Here is a 25,590-nt window from a genome sequence, read left to right as displayed (position 1 = left end):
CTCCTTGTTAGTCCCTAAGTATCCAGGCAGGAGTTCCTTACAAAGTAATGAAACTATTGTTTGAGCTGCCAGGACATTCCCTTCCCTTTCCCAAGTGGGAGCACTGTTGGAATATTTCATGCACAGGGAGCACCTCTGATGAGAGAGTTTGTGGAAGGAGTGATTGGAGTGAAACCTTCAGATATTACCTGCATGAGAAGTATTTGCCTTTCCTTTCTACATGGAAAATTACACGGTTTACAAACTAAAATGCCACTACTCGATATACCTTCAATTATAAACAAAAGTGGTATAATTAGGCTTGTACTTGGCATCTCTAACATACCTCTGTGAGGATACCAATGGCTTTACACAATTATTTTTATAAGTATTATTCAAGAGAGAACTGCTTATTAATAAGTTAGTCCTAGGTGTGCAAGTGACTTCACAAACTGACTTCAAAAAGGTAAGTCACAAAAATGAAAAACAGCCTTGTTCAGTAGCTACTGCTTTAAATCACAGTACGTAAAAGAATCATGTGTAGTCTAATATTGCAGGAAGCACACATAAGGACTTAGATTCCAATATCTTATATAAAAATCATCCTATTCTCTCTAGGAGAAAGTACTGACAAAGAAAAATAAGCCCAGGAAAACTTCAGCAATTTGCCAAAAGTTAGAAGGCTACAGAATATTGTCTGTCTTTTATTCTGCCTAGAATGGGGTGCGTCATTACAGTTGGAACTTGCACACAAAGGACAGTACTTGTTCCATAATATTTTATCAGTGACAATTTTTAAATAATGAATGGGTTTCATTTCTAATTTATCTTTCTTCCCAAGTCACTTCACCATATTTCCCACCTATATGCTAAAGGGCCACTTTAATGTGGCTAGTGAGCTTGAAGGTTTAAAATGGAGACAACCATGGAGTTGGATCTTGGGGATTTGGTCTGCCACTGCATTCCCATTTTACTGTCTTACACTAACAAAGCACTTTACAGTTAACAAAGTCATTTCACACACATAAAAGAAGTCCTCAAGGATAAAGAGAAGTATCCTCGCTTTACAAATAAAGAAATTTTCAGGGCATAAATAATTCATAAATGTACCATAAGTGGTACAGTTATCAATACTACATGTCCAAAATTTTATCCACTGTTCCAGCATTGACTCCTTTCCATAACTGGGCGGATGCTCTATCCTATCCATGCTTCTTTGATAGTGCCTATAGGATGCCAATCTCTTTTTACACGTCTTTGCTTTCCCCCTTCTTTGAATGTGGGAGCCCCTTCTGGGCAGATACTCCGCCTTAGTCTTCATCACTTTCTTGGAGAGTAAGTAGCACAGGCGCATAGCTTTTAGCTTCTGAGGAGTTCTTATATTGCCAGAAAAAGTCCTTTTCATGTTACTTCCACTGATGCAATTTATGGTAAAGACATCCAAAGGAAAAAGGAAGATGGGAAACCCTCTCATCAGACTAGGCCACAGAGAGCACAGCACACCGAGCATACCAAACATCTCTCTGGGTTATTTCTGCTCCCTCACCTGCACGTGCCTCTAACACCCTTTTTCGTGTATTCTGCCATTATGGCAACTGGTTCAACCCTCTCCATTCTGTGTGATGTCTTTTAGCCAGGCTCTCAGGTCAAACCACACCTTAGCCTGATGTGTGACCTACATAGACTCCAAAAAGGTGACTTTTATAGGCAAGGAATTTCTGCAATTAGCCAGGAACCCATAACTATTCTGCACAGTTTAATTGAGGTTCATGCAGGTAGGCTACTACATGCAATTTAGAAAGATGATGTCATTTCATGTTTCTTCCAAAACACCTATTCACGGGTATTTCCTGGAAAGTGAGGAGCCTCCTGACAGGGCTCATGATTTTATAGGGCTTGAGAATAAAACCCACAGTTCGTTCAGCAACACCTGCCCATAAAGGGACAGGATTTGGAGAGTATGGCTATTAGGCCTCTCATCAGTAGAGCCAGCTGAGCAGAAAACAGAAATACCAGAAGTGTACCACCCCAGTCAGGCACAACATAAGTTCTCCTAGATAAGAACCCTAGGATCTAACATTGCAACTTCCCCAAACTAAAAAAAAAAGAAAAAAGTCAGAGACATTTACACCTTATACTCGCAGACTCATAGGGCAACCATGGATCGTTGCTACTCTTCAGCTGAGTTGGATTCTGTAGAGAGGACAAAAGCAAATAAAATAAATTCAAAACATTGCCTTTATCCCTTTAAACTGAGGACTAATCAGGTTGATGTGGCTAATTTCAAGTCTTTAAAAATGAATGACTAGTACTTTTATATGATAGGGTGTGCTGTGAACATACCCTCTAAAGCACAGAAGGAAACTCTTCTTTCACTCTTCTTCCTCTTTATAAATATACTGAGCATTTACTGTGCCTATCACTTTCACACTTTTTATTCTTTTTTAGATCAGAACCTGAATCAGAGAGAGGCTAGGAAATTTATCCAAGATCACGCAGTTGGTAAACAAAGTCAAGACTCAGACTCAATTCTTCTGCGTCCAATGTGTCTAAACCATATTGCTTTTTATGAAGCTAAATTATAATTTAGGGCTACATATCTTTGAAATATAAATTATTTGACTTAGACACAGACTTAAGAAACTTGATACCAACTTAATTGCTGCTATAATAATAATCTTCATTTGGGGCACCGAAATCCCTGACATACATGATCACTTCGGAGGGCACAAGTGTACAGATAATCTAAATGAATCATTTACTAGATCTTCAGCTCTCATATATATATTCTTTCCTTAAGTCAATCTTATGATCATGCACCTGAACTTGAGGTATCAAGCTAGTTGTCCTCTCCCAAATCTCCCTTTAAAAAAAGTCACACCTCTCAACAAATATTATTATGTTGCACTGCAATGGATTATGAAAGTATCTGGGGGCACTGAACCAAGGGATAATTCGAAGTATCTATGTCAGTATTGAGAAAAAATTGACTCTAAAACTCATGAAGTGTCCTCTTGCAAGTCATATGATTTTCTTTTTTTATTTAAGATTTTATTTATTTATTTGAGAGAGAGAATGAGAGAGAGAGCACATGAGAGGGGAGAGGGTCAGAGTGAGAAGCCGACTCCCCGTTGCACAGGGAGCCCGAGGCGGGACTCGATCCTGGGACTCCAGGATCATGACCTGAGCCGAAGGCAGTCGCTTAACCAACTGAGCCACCCAGGCGTCCCTGATTTTCAATTATTTATTTTCAACAATATTAAAAGAGGACCCAATAGAATTGTCAGCATATAGGTCATTTTAAAAATCATTTTTAATGATAAATGAAATATTATTAAACATTCTCAAGAATGCAAAATACTATAAAAATGTTTCTTTTCATGGCAATGATAGTGTTTAAAATTATCTGCAGGATCACTTATAAGAATATGAAATCCAGAGATTTATTTTGGAAATATAAAGAAAGAAGATACAAGTAAAATTTTGTTCTCTTAAATTTTACACCTGTATTCTATTTCTTAAAATATTTTTTAACACTAAAATGCCTCTGGCAGATTCATTATTACCAATAAATTCCAAAGAGTCACTCAGCAAAAATAAAATACCTATTTTGTCCTAGTTTTAGATCAGAATAAGACTTTCACTTACAACACATATCTCCATGTATACCTCCCATAACTGCACAACTTGAAGCACAATAAGTCTCCATAATCATTGATGTTATATTTTCATCTAAAGTCTGTATATATAGTAGAACTAATTTTATGAAGACCAAGCAGTTGGATAAGAGGCAGGGGAAGAACAGTACTAAATTACAAATATTATTTTGTCTTCTCTTTTTTAAACTCCCACTTTTTCTGAAAGGGCTACATCTCACCCAACTATTTACAAAGTAAATACAGATTATAAACAAAGCCAGCTTCTAGATTTCAAACCAAGTTTATATATTCCATTTTTCTTAAACAGAGTTTTGTGACAAAGATCAAGTCTATTAAGACTTTAATCATCCCACAGAGCCATCACATGGCCCTGTAGAAGGCAGTCCCCTCTAGCTATTTTATCACAGTGCCAATGTATATGTAAGGAGTAGAGTTCAATTCACTGCTACCCAACTGGTTTTCTAATCTATCATCTATCCATTTGTACAAAACCATAATTTAGTCACAGTTACACTAAAAGTCCTATGGTACAAATGTATGATATACGAGTTTAGTCATGCCTTCGATGATGCTAATCAAAGAGTTATTTTCTCATGTGCGTTCATCATACTTATAATTAGATTAATGCTTTATAGATAAGGTAAAAAGTTGAAAAGAAATCTCAGAAAATTACCACTTAAGGTACATGAGAAGTCTAAGAAATTTAAATTTGCAAAGAGAAAATTCTCCACAAGGTAGAAGTATGTCTGAGTGGATGTGGAAGGCAGCCCACTCATTCCAAGGCTGCTCTAAGTTCAATGCTTAACCAAGAGTAGGGATAGTGAGTGATCACATGCATATCATGAACCAAAAGAAAAGGATATCAAAAGCCACTGTAAAACAATTTCTTTCAAAGAATTATGTGGATTATTTCGTACATCTATGTATCTATGTATATTTTTCCTTTTATATCTTCTACATTTTCTAATAATGCCACACTCAATTTTTGCAAGGCTTAGTATCTTTATCATTTTTATAGTGATTGTCCATTCATTTCTACAACAAATATTTACTGCATGCCTAGACACTGGACATTCTGATAGGGGAGAGAGTAAGAACATGATCCCCAAAGTCCCAACTTTCTTGGAACATATATAGTAATGGACAGGTACAGATAATAGAGAAGTAAATGGATAGCTTTTCAAAATAACATCGGACACTGAAAAATGCTAAGAAGACTCCTACAGAGGAAGATGTAACAATGATGGATTTGACAACCATTAACAAAGTGGTGGTCGTGGATGCTGATTGAGCGTGGAGGTCGGGAAGTCAGGGATGTCTCACTGAGAAGGGGACTGAGCTAGTGCTTTGAAAATTGAAGTTTGAGCTTTCCAGGCAGTGACTCAGTAACCTGACAAGGGAGCACTTGGGTCCTGGAAGAACAGAGAGCAGCAGGGACAGAGATAAGGGATAGAGTTGAGAGATCGGCAGAGCCAAATCAGATACAGCTTCTTTGCTATGAAGGTGGTCTAAATTTCATTCTAATGGCCCTGGGAAGTTGCCTGGAGAGTTTTAAGCAAGGGAGTGACTTAATCCAATTTATGCTTTAAAAAGCCTGCCTTAGCTATTAAATCATTTTTATTTGGCCCTTGCAAAAGATCCATGATGTAGCCCCCTAAGATATTTTACCATATATATATATATATATACCATATATATATATAATATCAGATTTAAATAAGGACTTTGTATTTGGTAACTTTTTCAATCTTAAGAGAATTGGGGATAACCAGTTAGGAAAGAACCTTAATGAGAAAAGATTTGATACTCCTAAGGAACATCTATTAAAGCTATACATTATACTCCACAATAAACCTGTTTGTACAATAGTTTTCAATGGAGGTACAATTCATTAGTTAAAAATAAAAAAGGTGTTCAAGCAAGAAAGCTTTTCCAACCGTCCTTTAAAGTTAGCACAACACAAATGCAATGACATGATTGTCTATGTATAAAATTGAAAAGAACTGACAAAACAACTCCTGGAACTAATAAGCAATTACAACAAGATTGCAGGATACAAGATTAATATACAAAAGCCAAATGCTTTTCAATATACCAGCAATGAACAAGTGGAATTTGAAATTTAAAACACAGTATCATTTAAATATTCCAAAATTAAAATTTTATATATAAATCTAACAAAATATATACAAGGTGTACATGAGAAAATCTACCAAATTCCGATGAAAGAAATGAAAGAAGATTTAGAGAGATATTCAATGTGTGAGAAAGAGAGAAGACAGTGCAGGAGAAGGAGAAAATAGAGACTAGTGGGAAGCTGAAGATGAGGAACAAGAACCTTTAACAGTGGGCTCATGCACCAAGCTCACCAACCTTCTGGCATCCATCAAGGAAGGCCGTGCTTCCAATTACATTAACCTCCCACTGGAGGACAGTGCCTGACAGTCTCATGTCAGATTTAGTCTGTAGCACTAACTAGTCAGTTCTCTGTTACCTAATAACCCAAAGACCTGCATGGAAGACACCTGTTAGAGTGATACATAAGGCAAACTTCACAATGTATGATGTCTCTATGTATTCACTGATGTGGAACTTTACCACAGTAACCATTGAGTACAAAAACCAAATTACCAAACGGCATATTATAACTCCTTTTAGGTTAAAAAAAATATTACAACTTGTGTATGTATGTGTTTGGGGAAGAAGAGGAAGAAAAAAAGCCTGAAAAATTGTTTCCAAATAGTAACAGTGGTAATCTCCAAGTAGTAGGATTTAGTGTGATTTTTACTTTTCCTCATACCTTCCAGAATCATCTAATTTTCTAACAACAGAAAAATATCTAAGCCCCAACAAGCATTATTTATTATGAAATAAAGCATCCTTTGCAATCAAATAAAACCAGCTTCTATTAAATACTGAACTTTTGGGACCCTTGGGTGGCTCAGTCAGTTAAGCGTCTGCCTTCAGCTCAGGTCATGATCCCAGGGTCCTGGGATCGAGTCCCACATCGGGCTCCTTGCTCAGCAGGGAGCCTGCTTCTCCCTCTGCCTGCCTCTCCCCCTGTTTGTGCCCTCCTTCTCTCTCTCCGACCAATTAAAAAAACAATCTTAAAAAGAATCAATAAAAACTGAAGTTTTTTTCCAGGTCTAGATCTTTTGTTGATGTCTAATAAAAGTACATGTTAGGCAGAAAGTGAATTAAGAGGAAACACTATGCCCCACTGCCAAATTTCTAATCTGTGTTTTTCCCCTTTCTGGACTCAGGTGCCATTCCAAATCCCCACCATAGCCCCACTCGCTCTTATACCCCCCTCACACCTGCAGATCTGCTCTGCATCCTTACCCAGTCAGTCTCTCTCCAGTCTCTCCCTGATTTCACTCTGCTCCCTGACTCACTGGAGTTCACAGTAGTACCTTATCACCTCTCTGCATCTCCCATCTGCCTTGGTAACAATCCCCAACTAAAGGATAGCCCTCACATTCCTTCTCTTCCTGCTCCCAGGCTGCCAAGTTCTATTAGAAAAGGCACAAAATGATGGGGTGCACATCATATTTTTGCTTCCTCATCTCAACTAGTCTTCAAACTCAACAACTATGGACTAATAGTTGGTTTCCTCTGTTTCTGAATTTCGGTGCTCAAGTGTTCCCTAACTCAAGAATGCTAAGTGGAACTACTGTTCCTGATTTGAGGCATTAGTTGGCTTCCCGTCACTTTCGCTCACCTCTCCCCGTTCTTGCTCATTCCAACTCCACAAAACGGTGGTATAATTTTTCTTCAGTTATACCTCAAAATGATTTTCTCTCTTTATTCTTCTATTTCAAAGGAAGAAATGGTCTACCTCATTACCCAATCTCTTTTACTCACAGTTTTGATCCAGCCATTCCTATCCTCTTTTAGTCACAATTGTAACTGTTCCTTGATGTCTTCCTCCTGCTCCCCTCCCTTTACCCTTTTCCTCTTAACACTCTTTCTCCACAAACCCCTTTTCCTCTCCCTTTAAACTGTATATTTGGTCATGATTTCCCAACATAAAAAATACGTCTTGATCTAATTAACACCTCAAACTGCATCCTACCTCCCACATCTCTTTTACTTCCTAACTTGAAAATGTAATCTATGCTTGCTATTTCCACTTTTTCAGTAACTCGTCCCTCGACTCTAATTTGGCTTATGCCACCAGCAAAAGTTAGCAATGACTGCTTGCTTTAAGATCCCACGACCTTCTCAGTTCCCACTCACCTTGACCTTGCTATGCACATAAATCATTAAATATTCCCTCTTTGTCTAACTTCTTATCACCTCACTCCACTCATTCTGCTTCCTTTCTTGCCACTTTTCCACCTACTTATCCAATCTCTCCTTTCTGAAGTCAGTTTCCTCATCAACGCACCACAACCACCACAATCACTGCCATTTCTGGGAATTCTGACACTGACAGAATGTGCTGTGCACCCACAACCCTGGTCCCTTGATCTCTCTATTCCCCTAGTCTCTCAGAGCCCTCGGCTTTTAGACTTCTTCCTTCTGTACACTGCACAAATGTCAGCATCTCCCATAAGATTCTTTTCCCTGCCTACTTTATTTACTTTAAACCATTTCATGTAATATCCTCATTTCCTTTAACTTGAAATAGCACTCCCTTTTGGAAAATTCTACTTCTTTAGCTTCGATATCTATCCCAAATTTTAGAATCACATCATTAAAAATAAATAAAACAAACATCAGTCACCCTCTCGCTGCAGTGACACTCTCTTGCTGAATTTTCTGTTTCTGTTGCCCCTGAAAGCCAAGCTTACACCACCAGAACCATCTGCCCCTTCCTCCCCTGGCACCCCATGGTCCATAAGCCCTATCTGTCCTTTGGGAATGTCTCTCTCCTCTTTCTTTTCCAGTGCCACTTCAGCATACTTAGAATAGTTGTTGTTCTAACCATGTCCTACCTAAGCAGTTGCTAATTCCTAAGTGTCTCGACTTCAAGTGCTTTTCCTTTAAAATCTGCCTTTTGTATCAATGCCATGTTTTACACACACTGCTTTGGTCACTCCTAGTCTCTTATCCAATAAAGTCTAAACTCCTTAATCTGGTATATAAAGCACTTCATGATCTGTCTCCAAACTGACATTCCAAACCTTGTTTCCCATGTCTCCATAATACTTCTTCTATCTTCCAGCTAATAATATTAGTTATCATTTCTGGAACATCCTTGACACCTGTGCTCATGTTTTACTCTGGCTGAAACTTTCTTTTTCATCAATTCCTCTTATCAAAGCAGCTTCATCCTGCAGAACCCCTTTAGTCCCTACTTTCCTACAAGGCCTTACCAAAATTCACTTTGATCACTTGAGTTGTCTACTATACCCTTCCACTGAGCCCATGGGTGACTCTGTTGAAGCATGTATCCTAACCTGCCTTGCTGTAATTAAACGTCTTTCTTCCCTAAAAGTTTAAAAGCCTTTGGAGCGCAAAAAGTCTATTATTTATTTTGTATTACCCATGTTTATTCCATATTATGAACAAAATGCATATTTAAGAAATGAATTAATAAAAGAATATTGTCAATGGTTTTATGATACTGCTTCCTTTAATTATGCAAATTTTTGCTAATGTTGTACCTTCTGTAACAGGTGGTGCTGGAAGTAAACAGCGAATTTATCGTTGAGGTAATGTATAATAAAACTATTTTCTCAATTTAAAATTGAAAGAAAAATGGAATTTTGTAATGCATCATCTATCAAATACCAGAATATTTGAAATCATAATCATCTAGATAAAAGGTAAGAGAAAGAACCTCAGCCAAATTGAAATAGCAATGGTAAAACCCATAACTCCCAAATATCCATATTTTCAGGCATAGTTTGTGACAGCTCAATGTCATAGTAACTCCCACTTTTCAAACTATATTAGTAGTTTATCCATACATTTCCCAACTTAAAGCAAAACAAAAGAAGTGCAATAACACGTTAGGATGGGAAGAGGATTTTTAGACAGTTACATCATCAAGAAAGACAACTGGTGATCAACCAATGAGGGAAAGATAGAAAAGTAAAAAAATATGTAATCATAACTAAGTAGAACAACAGAGAATCTGGTGCCAGAGTGGAGCTCAGGAAATAAAGCAACCATCCTCGATCTCTGGAAGGGCTTTATTTTATTAAGTAGTTAAACTTTCATTATGATAGTTGCAAATCACTGAAGAAAATAAAATTACTTTTCTAATCTCTGTTGACAAAATAGAGAACATGTGGTACATTTCAGGAAGTTGTATCAAAATGGGAGGAAAATGTACATGCTTTGGTTCTTAAAAGGATAAGCTCCATTCACAGGGAACATTTCCTTCCCACAAAGTGCTAATTAAATGCAGCCCTAGCTTAAACAAACCTACAATCATCTGTGTCTCAAATGAGTACATTAGGAGTTACTTAAAAATTTATATATATATATTTATACATATAAATATATGCATACATTTATACATGCATACAAATGCTTATGCATGTAGTAACATTTCTAAACTCTCGAATACTATAAAATTCTTAGACATCCTCCAACAAAAGCAACATAAGACTACAAAGAGAAAAACATATAGCAAGCAGAGATACAAATGGACGACATTGAGAAGTCACAGAATTGTCCATGGGATTATTACAAGTACCATCAATTCAGTTAAAATATATATTCTTCTAATCCTACAATAATATATTTGGATGCTTAGCCAGAGTGGTGTCCTCACCAACAGAAAAGAAAAATCCCTTCCCTCTTTTAGGTGAACATACTCACCAGCACAACTTCCCTTTTGCATAGGATGTACTCACTGGAACACTAGTAGTCTTTTAAACTCAGGAGACCAGAAAGCCTGGTCAGAGTTAATGAAGGGTGACATAGGCAAGGCCTCCACATGTTGAGGACAGATTGAAAAAAGAAAAATCATAACATATTATTCAGTATAAGACACTGTGAGCACCACACATAGCTAATGAAATTTGTTTCACTAGAATCATATAGTTAGAAGTGAGATGGATTCCAAAAGAAGTAGGTAGGCAGGTGACCCAGCTACACCTATCTAGAGTCATGAAGTGTTTACTAAAAACACTTTCTTTGTTCCTCAAATTCAATACCATTGCTTCTTCTGGGTGCACCTTATAATGTTGAATAAATATCCTTCCTAAGTAAAACTGTACTAACACCGTACAAAATGTAAACTATTTTTGCATAAGGTGAAAGAATTATAAACTATTTTTGCATAAGGTGAAAGAATTAGACATTGAAAATGGCACTACAAAATGGCAGACTGTCAGAAGACAAAAGCGGGAGTGGATCAAGTTTGCTGCTGCCTGTCGAGAAGGAGAGGACAACTCCAAGAGGAATCCGATTGCCAGAGTAAGTGATGAAATAAACAGGAGCACGCTGCGCTGATAACAAATGATTTTGCAGGGCAGGAAAGCCCTCAGACGTTTTGGAGATTGGCAGCCTTCACTACTCCATAGTGATTTAGGAAGATGAGTGACATGTATTCAGTCATCTGCTCATGTTGCTGAGGCACTGTTTTGAATATCACCTTTGGGGAACTGATATAGAGCAGAGAGTCTTTGAGTAATCCTAGAAGAGAGACCTGGATCTCCAGCACAACTGGGCTTTATCTATTAATTTGTGTTCTGCTTATCTGTCTTATGTACATGTTATAGGAAATGTAAGCATGTAGTAATAATCTTCTGACTATCCCTCCTCCAAATCAAAGGTTTACAGTATTGATTAATTCTCTCCAAGAAAAAAAAGAAAGTGTCAAAAGTTCCCACTAGATTCCTATATCCAGAAATTAGGAGAGACTTAAAAAGTACCCCAAATAATTGTAAGGAAGGAGAGTTAAGGGAAGAAAGTGTAGTAAATTGATCCATGAAGAATGGGATCCACATTAGCAGTATCACTAGCTCTTTCTGGGCATCTAGGCCTTGCCCCACTAGTGAAAATCAGTAGAGCAATCAACCAGAATTCTCTCCTGAAAGCTTTATATTTATACATTGTTTAAATGTATATATAAAGTTTTACATAAATATAGTAAGCATCAGCAGTGATGTGACAAATACAATCTCAGCTCAAGAAGAGATTATATATTTTCTCTTGGGAGTTTTCAGAATTTGTGAAATTTTTGGAAAGCTTTAAATAATTATTGTTTCCTTTCGACTCACAGTTATAGCTTTACATTACTTCACTCTCACTGCACAGCATATTCTTTTCTTTTTACTGTATTTGGAGGATTTCCTGGATTTTCATCTATATAAATAAGATCTCTGGATCAGAGTGGAACTAATCCAATTTGTATTTCCAGTTGTCCTCATTTAGTTGTGGATATTTGGGTCACAAATCTTAGTATTTTACTGAATGTTCTCATTTTCAGTATACAGGTGAGATTTCAAAATTTAAACTATCTTTGTTTAAAATTATGAGCAATAGATATAAAACTATTAAAACAAAACCTATATGGCAGAATATTTGCTATAAAACCAATTTGGTAGATGAATGAATGATATGGTAGGTTTCAATTCAAAAAAATTATTGCTTGTATCTCTAAACACTGTGTTTCTCTTCTGGTTTTCTTAAGTTATCTAGAATTTTGATTACATCTGCAACTAAAGTCTAGTCAAGGTACATATCAGTATGACTCAATCTTTTAACAAATACTAAAGATGGTGATTTCTTCTGTCAAACTCTTTATATGCAAAGAAAATCAGAGAATTGAACAATGTGTTGTTAATAATAACAAATCCAGCATCAAGCATGTATGTGCCTTATGCCAGGCATTGGGGTGGGGTGTATGCATGTTACCTCATACAATCCCCACAACAAAATTAGGATGTAGGTGGGATTACTTCATTATACACTGATACATGGCAAATTTAAGTGAACTTTCCAAGGTTACACAGGCCTAAATCATGGTGCCAGGTTTCAACCCAAAGCCCATCTGGCTACAAAGCTATTCCCTTCTCATTCTATTATCTTCTGTAGTTCATGATCTGTTTTCAATAAGATCACAGTCCTAGCCATTTTCTTTATAGATTCGATCCGACTGTGAAGTGAACCAGAAGATTACATACCGCATCTCTGGGGTAGGAATTGATCGACCACCTTACGGAGTGTTCACCATTAATCCTCGGACTGGGGAAATTAACATCACTTCAGTGGTGGACAGAGAGATAACTCCACTTTTCTTGGTAAGTCACAGCAGTGTGTTTTAATTTATGCATTTTATTTTTCTTCCCCTAAAGCTGAAACCAGATAAAGGGATCGAAGAGATGAAAAGAGTACGAAAACATAAGTTTATAGTTCAAGAGTGTCTATGTGGCGTGTTGCATTGGTATGCCATCAAATGTCTTGATGATGTTTAAATTAATAAACTGTAATATAGTCTGAATTCACTAAGTAAATTGTTTCTTTGCATATTTCCTGAAATATTTTTGAGCATGTTACTTAATTTCCTTTGATGGAAAAAGACAGTTTTTTCCCCACTCTCCAACAGATCTATTGCCGGGCTCTGAATTCACGGGGTGAAGATTTAGAAAGACCTCTTGAGCTCAGGGTCAAGGTTATGGACATAAATGATAATCCTCCCGTTTTTACACAAAATGTGTACACAGCCAGCATTGAAGAAAACAGTGACGCAAGTAAGTAGATGACAATCCTCTGCATTATACCACATCGATTTCTCTTGGCCAAAAGCTGTAGAAAATTGACATACAGGTAATTTAAAGGTCAGAAAAAGTCAAACTTGTATTTTGAACAAACCCTACAAATTCTAACTTAAAACTGACCTAGAAAAAAAATTGTATCTAAACTGTTGAATATCCTCTTATTTGTGGAGGATTCTTATACATGTGATTTAGCAGGAGCTTTCGTGCCTTCCTTAAAGATTATTACTGACTCATGACTAAATTAATCGAAATGAGTGAACTGAAGAAGAAACCACGGATGTGGAAAAGGGCTCTATGTCGGCCTATTCCTCAAATTCTGGGCTGAAGCACACCAGAGAGTCATAAAGGGTGCATCTCCGACAGGACCCATCGGGTTGGTCCCAGAGGGTAATCACTGGTTCTTCACAGTCTACACAGCAAGCTACATTACATTCTCTCATTTTTTTCACTTTTTCTGTCCTGCTTAATTCCATCTCCAGCCCCAATACTCTTTTCTCCCTCTTTCTATCAGTTCTCCTGAACGTCTTCCCTTTCTGTGCCTGCCCTATGTTGCTATTTTCCTCTGTTCCCTTTTTCCTTCTGCCTCTCTCTTTTCCCAATCCTCTAATATTCTTTTTCCTTTCATATCTATGTCTGCACGTATACCTCTAAATTAGATCTGGAGAAAAGAATAGAAAAAGAAATTTCAGAAGAAAGGCAGATAGAAAGCAAACTAGAGATACTGATGGAGGGTCAAAGAAAGAAGGATGGAGACGTCTAGAGGAAAAGAGACAAAAAGCAAGAAATGCTGGAGGAGAGAAGGAAGAGGTAAAAAGGCAGGAGTCGAGACATGGTGTCTGCAGAACTCCTTCTTCAGAGACCCTAACAATGGTGATGTTTTGTTTTGTCCAAGAGAGGCCAAACAGAGAGAAGGTCTCCAAAGCCCATCACTGTTTCCTCACTAATATACTCCAACACAACCTGATGAAGAGAAAGAAGGTGAAACCCACATCCAAATCCACACCCAAGTCCACGTCCACCTCTGCTTGGTTGCTGGTTAGCAGTGTTGTTAACACTCCCTCGAGTGTTAACAAGCAAGAAGAGTGAACCACAGGGCCAGGGCATATTTTCATAAACTATGAACTCCATGAAAACTGGCTTTTTCTATTGAAAGGGTCCCTGATTCTCTGTGTTATGGTTTTTCGCTTTGGAACTGGGCTAGGAAGGCGAAAAACATCAGGGAGAAGCCAGCTCTGGAAAATCTGTCCTGTGGGCTGATGTCCTTGAGGACTGCCTAAGATGCTTGTTCTTTGTCCCTATGAATAAGTAAGAACTTTTTCTATTCCTGTGGACAGTCTTCTTTTCAACAGTTATATGTTTTTGATGAATCAACAAAGTACTATCATCCACCAAGGCAACCAATGGTAATTCTCTACTTTCTGGACAAATGAAAATAAAGAATATAGATGCTCAATAAATAATCTTAAAATTGAATTTAATTAAGCTATAGTCTTTCTTACTTAAGCATTTTAAAATAATGTCACAGGACCACAGCAAAAACAAATTGATAAAATCCATTTTTCAGCTTTATGATAAAGGCTATAGAACTTTTCATACATTAATGATTACTCTAGTTTGCTCTTAATTTACCATTTAATCACTTAAAGAGTGCAAGTACTTTATAAACTGTAAAGGATTTTATAGAAGCAAACCACCATTATTTTTGCAATCAAGGGTGTGGCTGAAAGTTACGATACTATATTCTCATGGGAACTAAAACAAAAGAAAATTCAGGGGAAGGCCAACCACTCTTTCCTCCTATGCCTGATGATTTGCTGAACCGATTCTAACAGAACCCCAAACATTCTCCACCTCCATCTTCATTTCTAGACACACTGGTTGTAAAGTTAAGTGCCACAGATGCAGATGAAGACAATCATCTGAATTCTAAAATAGCCTATAAGATCATCTCTCAGGAGCCAGCAGGTGCACCAATGTTCATCCTGAACAGGTACACTGGAGAAGTTCGCACGATGTCCAGTTTCCTTGACAGAGAGGTAAAGCCTTCTATGAATGAATGATAAGAAATAAAGAATTCCATTTTCAAAAGACAATGATAAAATGACCTATGTATGCCCTTCCTCCAATGTAAAGGAGGGAAGGAAAAATAATCCAACCATGACTTTTCAATGAAAATTGTAAGAAGAAAAAATTATATTAGAGTCTTACATAAAATTATAAAAGGAAATTGGAAGAACAACATCAGAATGTGTTGGATTTCATTCAAAATGAGATCTATGTCTCACAATTCTTTTTCATCTTAAGCAACACAGTATGTATAACCTCCTCGTGAGGGGCTCAGATCGAGACGGAGCTGCAGATGGACTGTCTTCTGAGTGCGACTGTAGAATCAAGGTTTTAGACGTCAACGATAATTTCCCCACCTTGGAGAAAACTTCTGTAAGCTGTTACTCTTATAATCTTTTTTCCCTAAGTGTCAATAATTGATTTACTTTCTTGGTAGTTTGTGAGCCTGGTTGTGTTATATGTATGGATGGACTCAGCTTTGCTGCATAAACCTTGGAACTTCTTTTGTATGATAATAATAGACCTCATATAATCAATAATATTGTACTAACTCTGTATGGTGACAGATGGTAACTAGACCTACTATGGTGATCATTTCACTGTATATAAACATCGAATTACTACATTGTACGTCAAACTAAAATGATAGTGTATTTCAATTGTATTTCATTAAAAAATAAATATATGCCTTACTATTCATGTTTACCTCTGAGTCACTATTCTGTGCAACTCGCATCTATGAAAGCAGCAGACCATCTCCTCCATACTTTCTACTTATAGAAATGCGGGATTTTATTAATATAAATCTGGGAATCATGTAACATTATTGATCTATCTTTATGGGTCTGATAATTTGCTGAAATAATTCCACAAGAGTCCCAGACATTCTCAACTTTCATTTTCATCTTTAGGCATAAAGAAGCATAAAATTGAAAATAACAAGGCCAAATCTGGCTCAAAAAAAAAAATGTTGGTTAAAAAAATGTTTTATTGGACCACAACTTGACTCATTCCTTTATATGTTGTCTGTGGGTCCTTTGATCCTACAGCAGCAGAGAAAACTAGTTGCAACATGAACTCTCTGGCTCACAAACCCTAAAATATTATTATCTGACTCCTCATAGTAAAAGGAGGGAGTAACTTAAGGAAAATTAAAAATAAGCAAGAAAAATGAAACAAAGTAACAGTTTGACCTTGATTTCACATACAGCACCAAAATAAATCAGTTTTATTATCTTATAATCATTTTATTCTTATATTTCTGATTGGAATGTATGGCATTTAATAATGATGCAAAAATTATTGATGGGGTTTGTTGTTAGTATCTTAAATGACAGTTATGTATTAGTAAATATCTTTCCTCTTTTGAAACTTTATTGATTATAAAATTGATCTATGTCATTTCAGTATTCAGCAAATATTGAAGAGAATTGTCTAAGTTCAGAACTGATACGATTACAAGCAATTGATCTTGATGAAGAAGGCACCGATAATTGGTTGGCAAAATTTTTAATTCTCTCCGGAAATGATGGGAATTGGTTTGATATTCAAACAGACCCACAAACCAATGAGGGCATTTTGAAAGTCGTCAAGGTACAGTATGGGATCTGCAATACTTCTAATGTTTTAAAATACTCTTACAGACAGAATCTGCCTCAAGAAAACACTCTATAACCTCAAATACTATTTATGTGGACGAGTGCAGTAACTTAGCTCACTATGTCAGTCTGAGACTCGCAGCTCAGCAACCCGCTCTTTATTACCAAGAGCAATAAGAAATAAGGAGGGTGTTTTGCTCTCACAGTGCCCAATATCTAGTTGAGAAGACAAGGCATGCACTCCTGAATTAGATAGTGAGTTAAAAACAAAGAAGTAGTTGTATAGATGTTATAATGTTAAACATTAATTAATGGCCAGATGGGTGAAATGTAAAATAATTACTAAGAGGTGAGATCTTTCTGAGCTGGATTTGTCTGAAAAGATTTCGTGCAGAGAATACAGCTTAAGCAAGACCTTAGAACTGAGATTGCTAATGTGAGAACTGAAATGAGCAAACTCACTCAGGTGAGGAAAGGTAAACCATGTTCAGGGTACTGTGAGCAATTCTTTGAGGCTGCAGCAGAGTGTTCATGAAAGGAAACAAAGATGCAAGAACAAAGACGTTGAGTGAGAGTCGGTCTACTGGTTTGACTTTTTCCTGTAAATTAATTTTTCTTAAACTACTTTATGATTTTTACCTTATGGACAGCAATCAAATCTAAAAATACAAATTAGAAACAACTAAAACTGCAAACCAGTAAGATTCAAATTAACTTTAACGTAATAAGGGAAATTAATTTTTTTCTCAAACAAAATTACTACTAACAACATAAGCAGAACTTACAGTTATGAAAATATATACTAATAGAAAAAATACACACATTTAATTTGGTACACAAGGTGAACTGTAATTATTCCATTCTGTTACTACTTTTCTTTATCCCAATTACTATATATCAGGAAGCCATTTGGCCTTCATCTAATGCAAACATATAATTTCTATAGAGTCTTTCTCCGTTCTTTTTGCAGTTGTCTGGAGCAATTAAAGTATTACTACTTTACCACAAAACACAATCACCAGCACTGAAATCATGCACTGCATTAATTCATGAGGTGGTCACCAAAATTATGGAAAATATCTATGTATACCTTCTAAGATTGTCATTCAAATGAACACACAAAATTTCAAAATTCCTGAACAGAACACAAGGACTCTAAGAACATACCAGAGCCTTCCTGTTTGAGAAATATTGCTTTAGGCCATAGGTCAGCAAATTATAGCCCAAAAGCCAAATATGACCTGCCACCTTTTTGCACATAACATTTTATTGAAACACAGCCACACTCATTCATTATTTTCTGTGTCCATTTCTACCTTCCAATGGCTGAACTGAATGTTTAAGACGAAAACTATATATGACCTCCAAAGCTTAAAATATTTACTACCTGCTCTTACCTAAACGATTTTACTAATCCCTACTTTTAGATGAAGAAAACTTGGGGATATTAAAAAAAATAGCAGTCACCAGTATGAGCTCAACTCTGGAAAGATTAAAGAAAATAATTATATACTGTAAAGCAAGTCCTGAGGTGCTAAGAACCTGATCTAAGGCAATAGAAATAAAAATGGAAATGAGGGAACAAGAATAACAGCCATTGGCAAATTAACATAGGTAAGGAAGAGACAAGAAATCACCTACCATCCTATCAAACTCTGAATATTTAGTCAAGTTTGTTTCCAGGGATCAGAATTTGTTCAACCTTTTATCTCAGTTAAAAACCAAGATCTAGACATGTCATATAATTCATACCCATTTCTTACCATCTTCATCATTGACTTAGACCGTTATCTCATAACATGTAACTGTTCTTTGCTTTGGTCTGCTTCCGAACCTTCTAAAAAACATAGTAAGAACTTTGCATATAAACAACTCGATCTAAAATATCATTCCACTCTTAGCACCTGGCCCAGTGTCCAGAAGATAGTAGAAACTCACAAAAGTTTGAGGATGGTGTGGCTCTCACCCAAATGGGTGTCACCAGGCTTGATTGCATATTTCATACTTCTTAAAAAATTATAAAAATGAGAAAGAAAACATGTTTATAAGGCAGGCAATACACTATAACTTACATGATGTGTCTTCTGTGAGAGCTAAAAAGGTGTTTTGCTTTTTTTTTAACAGACTTAGTTCATGACAAAGAAAAACTATGGGAAATTCAGTTTCATGAAAAATTGGTCAAGGTAGTGTTAGATGTTATGTAGACAGAGTGTCTCTCTTTCCTGGATGATAACTTCTCAAGTCTATTAAAGAAAGCAGGAAAAATATGCTTAAGAATATCAAAATAATATGGAAAGGCTAATTAAAATAAATGTAAAACCTTAGTATGCATGTCAGGACACAGCCAGAGGAACTATGTATTTAGAGAACATATGTGTAATTTCCCAAATTTGGCATTTGGAATGAGGTCACTAATGCCCTCCTGCATCTTCTCCATTTTCACCCAAGCTGCCATTTAACCTTGTGGAAACTTGCCCCTCAGTCATGGGTTTTGACTAAGCTTTCCATAAGTCTTTTCTTAGTCTAAGGATCTAACCCTTTTCTTAGTCAAAGGATATTACAAATGATTCAATTCAACTCAAATGTATTGAGAACTGCGAGGTGCTAGAGATATGAAGGTGAATGAGACATGGTTCTTGTTCTCAAGGAACTTGTAGTGTAACAAGAGAAAACCTTTAAGAAGGTAAAAGATCCCTCTGTCATTAATAACTTCCTTTTGGTATTTATTGATAAATGTATATGGAAATACTAACAAACAATATAAATGTGTGTGCATGTGTGTGTGTGTGTGTACACACATTCATTTCAGCACTGAGAAGAAAAGCAAAATGTTATCCAATTGGAATTCTAACAAAGAAATATTAGTTCCCTGATTTTATAATAATTCTAATTAACGTTTACTAAGCAGCCACGAAATACCAGCTAGTCAGTTATATGCATTATAGAGGTTTTATGCACATTATCTAATCATCCCAACTCTGCGAAGAAAATATTCTGATTCCTTTTTTTATAGAAAGTGAAACAAAACCGAAGAGGAAAACTAACTTTTCTTAGGTTTACCCAGGTGGTCAATGACAAAGACAGGATCCAACCCGAGCTCTCTGTTTCCAAAGTCTTACTTAACTGCCACCTCCGTGCATATTATCTAAAAATCCCAACTCTGGAAAGAAAATATTCTGATTCCTTTTTTCACAGAAAGTGAAAAAAAAAACCGAAGAGGAAAACTAACTTAAGTTCACCCAGGTGGCCAATGACAAAGACAGGATCCAACCCGAGCTCTCTTGTTTTCAAAGCCTTACTTAACTGCCACCGCCGTGCCTCACGGTGGAAGGTGGGGCCAGGAAAACAAGTCCGGCGCAAGAACTCGTGCCTTGAGACATTTCCCTCTGTTCACCCCTGTAAGCCCCTTCCCGACTGTGTGTGCCTGCTGCTGTCTTCCAGACCCGTTTCCACCAGAAAATGTCATTTCCTGCAAAGCAGAACATACACACCCCCACACACATAACCATTTCCTCAGTCCCCTGCCACAGAGCCACTGCCGTTTTGTATACAGACTGCTAACCTCCTCACTTTCTCCAACCTTAATTCTGAAATGAACCAGCAGCCCCCTGAGAAATAGCAGGGTCCTATTAGACCCAAAGCAAGAACAAACAAAATTGCACGTGAGACTCTAACAGCTAAGCTTCTATGTTAAAATGTAACATAGCAAAAAACTCCCCAGAGGCCAAATCTGTTTCTGAAGGGGTCATCTTTATCCTGAGCCCTTCCTGAGCCTCCTGTAGACTCTCTTAACATTCGCTCCACACATTCGGACATAGATCTGCGTATCCTTTGTGAGTATTCTTCAGTCAGCTTTACAGTGCAAAAAACGGAGTTGTTCTAGCCACTCCATTCTAACTCCAAGCAGAGGCTCATAGTTGGTTTTTTGTTATGTTTTGTTTTGTTTTGTTTGTTTTGTTTGTTTTAACACTGGCTCAGTTTTATTATCGGTGGTAACCAATATTTAAGCACCAGTGAAAACAGGTGAGCAGCGAGTACCCCAGGGCCAGTACAGGCAAACAATTATGCCCCCCAAACAAAGTAGCAACTACTGCCAAAATCATGCCCCTAGGGAAGGACACACTGCCTAAAATGGGATTCTCTTGTGGACTCAGCCCCCTGTTCCAGGCCGAGGCTTAGCAAAAAAGGGGGGCACAAACTGCTGCATGGTCTGCACTACCATGGAAAGCTGGTTGAGCAAGGAGGCAGTGGAAATTTGCAGGAGGGCAGAGTCTTCGGCAGTTACTTTGATCAGCAGGTCAATGCCAGTCACTGTGAGCTCCGTCTGAACGGCCCCGTGGAAGGGTTCAGCACCTGAGGTCAGGTACTGAAGGGCCACCTCCGCATCCATGTAGCACAGGAAAGGCACCGTAAGGGTGAACTCCAACACTTGGTTTCCTGAGGCTTCGCCCGAGGCCAAAGCCAAGGTTGAAGCCTCTTCACCCTGCCTTGGGGAAAACGATGCCCCCTCGACCTGGGGAGCTCCTGCAGCCACTGTGCCCTCGGCTGCGGTGCCACCCCAGCCTCCACGTTCTCCCGGGGCTTCCAGGGCCAGTGGGCGCTCCAGCACCAGCCTCTGCACCGCCTGCGCCGTCGTCTGGGGCCTGCATGGTTGGTGGGCCCGCCTCCTTAGAGCCCATCCCGGCGACACTCCTCATAGTTGTTTTTATTGCTCTTCGCACAATCCCAACTTCTGCGCACAACCGCAGAACTCTTGATAAAAGGTTCCACTTGCATAGGATATGAGAGAGTCTCTGCTATTGGAGGGAAGACTAGCCCCCAACCAATTTCCTGTCACTGTATTCTGTGAATGTCTATAATTGACACAATGTTATATACATATTAATATATTTTTCACAACTATTCAAAAGGGAGAGAACTATCCTGACAAACAAAAAGCCCATACGTGTGTACACACAAAACAGCTCCAAGAGATTTCTCTACCAAAAGAGAGGATCTCAGATCTTTCATTTGTTTAAAGACAGCATGGAATTCTAGAAAATAAAAGCTGAGTTATAGAAGAGGGGTTTCTGCTGATCAAAAATTTATTTTTGAGTACACCATTCATAGTCGGCTCTGTGCAAGGCACCCTGTAGACCAGGGAGGAGAACAGATGTACAAAAGAATCAAAACCCCAAACCTGAAGAGGCTGAGCTGAAATCTAAGAAAATCATGTGATCACGATTGAATTCCTGTGAATACTTCTATCTTATTAGCTCTTGTGAAGAAATTAACTAAAATTTACTGAGAAAATATTTATGATGTCATAGAATTTCTTTGAGAAGCAGAGATTTACCTCAGGGTCTTGCTGATGGCGCTGCTATCTTGACTTCTGTTGTTGGTAAATGTGGTGCAAGTGATGCTTACATTAGCTTCCAGAACACTTCTAAACAGACTTTGTCCAGGACTCCCTTTTTCACAACTGCTTTCTCACTTGTTGTGCAAGAGGGGAATCTCTTCCAACCGAAGATCCATTTTTTAGTACACAATTCACAGTCAGCTGAATTGTCGGTGGTGACTTTTCATGTCACCACATCAATCATTCTGGATCAAACGAGTCCATTCACCTTTTATCCAAAGAACCCATTTCAAAGGTGGCTTTTCTCTGGGAAAGGTATTTATTTATTTGAATGTGCCCTGTGAAGAAATCTTCTTGTCCACCAGACCCAGCACAATGAAATTATAGTTTAGGGCTGCATTTAATAATCATGAATTTTCTTTTAGAAGTTGTTTGCATCATTTTTTTTTAAATTACATGTTCATTTACATCATATATATTGGCTCCTTTATTCTGCTGATTTCAAGAGATTCTCAGATGTGGATTCTACAAAGAAAACCTGGGTCTTATTTATTCATTCACCAGGTGAATGAATTCACCTTTTATTTCAAGCTAAGTTTATTTTTTATGTTTCTCATTTGGAAAGAGATTGTTTTTGACTTCAGGGTTTTTATAAAAGAAGTTTAAAACTCTAGGATTTGAGTCCAACTTAAGTCACAGGCCAAAATGACCTACATACCTGATTATGCCAAGAGATAAAGGGAATAATATGTCTGAAATATCTGATACAGTAATTAGGAAAGTTTTATCCATTAAAAATCTGAATTACATAGCTCCTGGACTTCACTCTCGTGTGTTGCTTTCTTATCATGGCTACTTATTCTATCAAAAGAGAGTCTTTTTGCTGTTTTGGAATTTTCTACTTTCCATCATTTCAGATGCTGGATTATGAACAAATGCCTAATATTCATCTTGGTATTGGAGTGAAAAACCAAGCTGAATTTCACCACTCAATTGCCTCTCGATTCCAAATGCACTCAACCCCTGTGAGAATTCAGGTTGTTAATGTGAGAGAAGGACCCACATTTCATCCAAACTCTATGACCTTCAGTATACGAGAAGGAATAAGAGGGACTTCCTTATTGAATTATGTGCTTGGCACCTATACAGCTACAGATTTGGACACGGGAAATCCTGCCACCAATGTCAGGTACCACAAATACTGTGCTCATGTCAAAGTGATAAAATGGGGTTTTGTCCAGTATTAGCTCACAGAGAATGTGCTAGATTATGTGGGTTGAAGTACTTTTTGAGTTTTGCTTTGCTTCTCTTATTCATTTGCTTGTTTTAGAACACTTTTGTAGCACTGACATTTTTCCAAGATTTAATAGTATTTTAGGGGCAATATGGCCTCCAACTGGTTAGAAAGGTAATTGTGTCCAGGGAGAAACTATGAGGTCAAAGGGCTACCTAAGAGACTTTGTGAGTCTCTCTAATCTTCTGTGGCCACTTGCTACCACCCTGGCCCCAGGCTGATTAAGCCATATTGTAAACTATGAGACATCATAAAAGATGAATCACTGCTTGTTTCCTTAAAACCCGTGTTATCTAATGACTTTGGGGCTAATCTCAACCCCCAGCTTAATTTAAAAGGAAGAAAAAAGAGAACAGGAGAAGCTGAAACACAGGTGTTTCAGAAATTTGTTGAGTACAAAGAAAGTCAAAATTGGAGAAATAGAAAGGTAAGCATTTGAGGCACTAGGTACACAGATTATACATGAATTACATTATATTACAAAATACTCTAGAAAATGACTTTAGTGAAATATTTAAGTATTCTTTCCTTATCTCTCTTCTTTTCTCCTCCTAATATTTTTGGAGTGAACAGTTCATTGACTTGTAAATTACTTTGATATTAACAGTTTTGATTACTTAATAGACTAACAAATTGACAGACAACAAAAATTATGAAGTCTATCAATATGGGATAGAGGAAGAGGGTGTGTCAGATAAGTGCTTTGGTCCCTTGAAATTGTGCCTGGTACAGAGATCTTCTTCCACTAAGGTCAAGCACTTTGAATCCATTATTATATTATAGTATATTATATTATATTAATATAATACCACAATCCCTAACAAGCCAACAGTGAGGTACCCTAAAACTAATATGCCTTAAAATCTAGGAAAAACGAAGTACATCACATGTGAAAATGAATAAAGGATATTCCTTCAGTAGATATTGCTATAATAAATAAATCTGAAAGAGACTCATACATTTTACTAACAATTATAGTAAGAGCTAAAAGAGTGAGAATCATGAAATTTTAAAACTCTGTTGTGAACCTGTGTATTAATAAGTTCAACACAAAAATTTTATTGATATGTATATATATTTTGTAAACCAAGGCAATTATCACCATAAACCATACAAACACCATGTTTATGTTTAACACATTGTATGTGACTTAAAATTATTAACTTTCATATGAACAAATGATGAACTTATTTATTTAAAAAACAGGTATATCATAGGACATGATGCAGGCAGCTGGTTAAAAGTAGATTCAAGGACTGGTGAGATAAAATTTTCTAGGGAATTTGATAAGAAGTCAAAATATATTACCAATGGGATATACACAGCAGAGATCCTTGCTATAGACGGTAAGAAAATTTCTTCTCAATATTTTAATAAAATTATTATTCCATTAAATATAAATGTAATTCTAATATTGATATTAGATTGACTCAAATAAAATGTATCATTTAATGTGCCTGTCTACAAGACTTAATAGAGAGTTCTAAATACCTTAGATTAAGAACTGAACTCAGTACACTCATAACCATAATTTACATTTAAATCATAATTTATTTTACCTACTTCCAAAAAAGAACTGTATGTGACTTACAGCAGAAAGCATAAAAGCTTAAGTCTATAAGTAAAATTCAGTTTCTGCTTATGGCCTCATTTCTTGAAATGGTTAATCCAACTTTCAGAGTATGTTAGGAATGTTTACATAAGGTAAGTGCTACAAGGTGTACACAAAGTTCATTTGGGGATAACCTATGGGAAAGGCAGTGTCCCAAAGAGTATAGTTTTTTTAAGGATTTTTTTATTTATTTATGAGAGAGAGATTGTGCACACACATGCGAGCGGGGCTGGGGGTTGAGAGGGAGAGCAGAGGGGGAAGGACAAGCTGACTCCACACCAAGCGTGGAGTCCGAGGTAGAGCTCCATCTCAGGACCCTGAGATCATGACCTGAGCAGAAACCAAGAGTCAGATACTTAA

At 37.2% G+C, this 25,590-nt stretch overlaps 1 protein-coding gene and 1 pseudogene across 1 annotated transcript in view; one reads left to right on the top strand and one right to left on the bottom strand.

Annotated features, from left to right (window-relative positions):
• The window catches only part of DSG4 (desmoglein 4), a 40,804-nt gene that overhangs the window by 2,671 nt on the left and 12,543 nt on the right, over positions 1-25,590 (top strand). The window contains 10 exon segments of the mRNA XM_088019396.1: positions 2,607-2,778; positions 9,263-9,298; positions 10,884-11,015; positions 12,689-12,844; positions 13,150-13,294; positions 15,191-15,357; positions 15,626-15,760; positions 16,796-16,981; positions 23,242-23,513; positions 24,825-24,964. Coding sequence (XP_087875522.1) covers positions 2,607-2,778; positions 9,263-9,298; positions 10,884-11,015; positions 12,689-12,844; positions 13,150-13,294; positions 15,191-15,357; positions 15,626-15,760; positions 16,796-16,981; positions 23,242-23,513; positions 24,825-24,964 — 1,541 coding nt within the window.
• Positions 21,137-21,635, bottom strand: LOC148162269 (EKC/KEOPS complex subunit Lage3-like; annotated as a pseudogene).

This window comes from Eumetopias jubatus, unplaced genomic scaffold (genome assembly GCF_037043125.1).
Source record: "Eumetopias jubatus isolate StellerSeaLion01/CBP00866 unplaced genomic scaffold, mEumJub1_p1.0 scaffold_16, whole genome shotgun sequence".
In the NCBI taxonomy this organism is placed as follows: domain Eukaryota; kingdom Metazoa; phylum Chordata; class Mammalia; order Carnivora; family Otariidae; genus Eumetopias; species Eumetopias jubatus.
The sequence above is the reverse complement of the archived record's forward strand: the minus strand, read 5'-3'. Positions and strand labels throughout refer to the sequence as shown.